Source organism: Anoplopoma fimbria, chromosome 6 (assembly GCF_027596085.1).
Source record: "Anoplopoma fimbria isolate UVic2021 breed Golden Eagle Sablefish chromosome 6, Afim_UVic_2022, whole genome shotgun sequence".
NCBI lineage: Eukaryota > Metazoa > Chordata > Actinopteri > Perciformes > Anoplopomatidae > Anoplopoma > Anoplopoma fimbria.
In genome coordinates this window covers 13,567,402-13,569,347 of record NC_072454.1, presented here as the reverse complement: position 1 = coordinate 13,569,347, position 1,946 = coordinate 13,567,402, and the positions used below count along the sequence as shown (strand labels likewise).

Sequence of the window (1,946 nt, the reverse complement as noted above, 5' to 3'; positions counted from 1 at the left end):
GTGCATATTAGAAAGACCTATATAATAAAAAATAAAAAACTTGCCATAGTTTCTCTCTCTCTCTCTTTCTCTCTCATGTTAACTTGTTGTAGAGGAGGGGTTTGGTGGAGAACAAGGGGTAGGAGGAGTGTCCTGAAGGCCGCTGGGAGCCTCCCCCCCAGGTCTGTGATTGGCTGAGGCTGTTGTGAGTGAGTGCAGGGGAGGCCAGTAGAGAGGTGAGTGGTCTGGGTGCCTGCTAGGGGGCAGGCAGCAACAGAGAGCAACTACCAATGCCTCTTAAAACCTAAGGTACTCCTCATTACAGCTAGAGACTGATAGACAGCGAGCAGGGGAGGGTTTGGAGACAGGTCTAAGAGAGGGAGAGGGAAGGACAGTGAGAACTTGTGAACAGGGAGAGTTAGAAAACAAGCAGTCCTGTGCTCACCTTTCCTTGGCTGCTGCCTCCCTACTCCACTACCTGAGGCACACACACACACACACGCACACACACACACACACACATACACACATAGGGAGGTGTTTCAGGGAGGCTTAGAGGGTTGACTCTGCAGGGAAGAAGGGAATTAAACACTTTGTTTTCAATCCACAGCGTCCATACTCAGGACAAAAAAAGGGATTACAGCTTATTCGCCTGCCCCACTTGTTCCTCTCTACTCTCTGCGTTTTGTCTTCACTGAGTCACTTTGGAGACTTTGGATACAACCTTCTTGAATTGTTGGTTCGGGCTCAGAAAGGCATGGCACACGGACAAAAGAGCCCCAGGTGGGCATTAACCCAGGGCTCCTCCAGCTTGGCACTGGGCTTGTCGCTCCTCTCCCTCCTCCTGCACCTCCTCACCGTCTCAGCCGCAGATGAGTACGACTACTACAGCTGGCAGTCGGACAACTTCCACAATGGCCGCTTCTACACCAAGCAGCCCCAGTGTGTGGACATACCAGCTGACCTGCGCCTGTGCCACAATGTGGGCTACAAAAAGATGAGGCTGCCCAACCTCCTGGACCACGAGACCATGCCAGAGGTCAAGCAGCAGGCGGGTAGCTGGGTGCCGCTCCTGGCCAAACGGTGCCATGCTGATACCCAGGTGTTCCTGTGCTCGCTGTTTGCACCGGTGTGCCTGGACAGGCCCATCTATCCCTGCCGCTCGCTGTGTGAGGCCGTGAGGGACAGCTGTGCTCCGGTGATGGAGACCTACGGCTTCCCCTGGCCAGAGATGCTGACCTGTGATAAGTTTCCCATTGATAATGACCTCTGCATCCCCATGCAGTTCACTGGGAACCAAGCGACCCAGCCACCAGGTAGGGCAACTATGTGCACATACTCCAACACACACGCTCATTCAAGCATACTCGCACACAAAATCATCTACGAACACACACAAGTTACAAAAGTCCAAAATGGTGTAACTTTCATTTTAGAATGGAAGCTAAAGAAGTAGATTAATTTACTGAGTGAGCTTGAATTTTGCTCCGACTGTAATTTCAATGTCCTTACAAAATACTAAAAGTAATTTGACAAGCTCAGTAAATAAAATACCATCAATTTAAGTTCAATAAGTCAATAAATAAAAAAAATTCTAGCATGATTTAGCCTGTAAGTATTCTGTCCAAAATGGTTTATATGGTTTTTATAATGAGCTATATGAGCATTTTAGTAAGCAATATTAAGACACACATTAGCAAGTATTTTAAATAGGTTGAATTTTTTTTTTAATTCTTGTCATGTAAAAAGATGAAATTACTGCTATACCATGACCCGTGTTGTGCAGACAAATTGACAAATAAAAGATTCTAGTTTGTCTCTGCGTTGTAAATTCCGGGACTCCCGCTAACAACATTACTGAGACAGACGAGTGTTTAAGAGCCTGCAGAGTCAGACACAGAGAGAGCCCAAAGACGGCTGTGAGGCTCATGTAGTTTCCCCGCTCAGCCAATGATGATGGATGAAAG

General features: G+C 47.7%; 1 protein-coding gene across 2 annotated transcripts in view; it reads left to right on the top strand.

The window, feature by feature from the left end:
- Positions 1-309: 309 nt before the first annotated feature.
- sfrp5 (secreted frizzled-related protein 5) overlaps positions 310-1,946 on the top strand; it is a 13,040-nt gene continuing 11,403 nt past the window's right edge. For both annotated transcript variants that reach the window (XM_054600327.1, XM_054600326.1), the window contains exon 1: positions 310-1,295. In XM_054600327.1, coding sequence (XP_054456302.1) covers positions 737-1,295 — 559 coding nt within the window. In that variant the 5' untranslated portion in view covers positions 310-736. The remainder of the gene's footprint in view (positions 1,296-1,946) is intronic.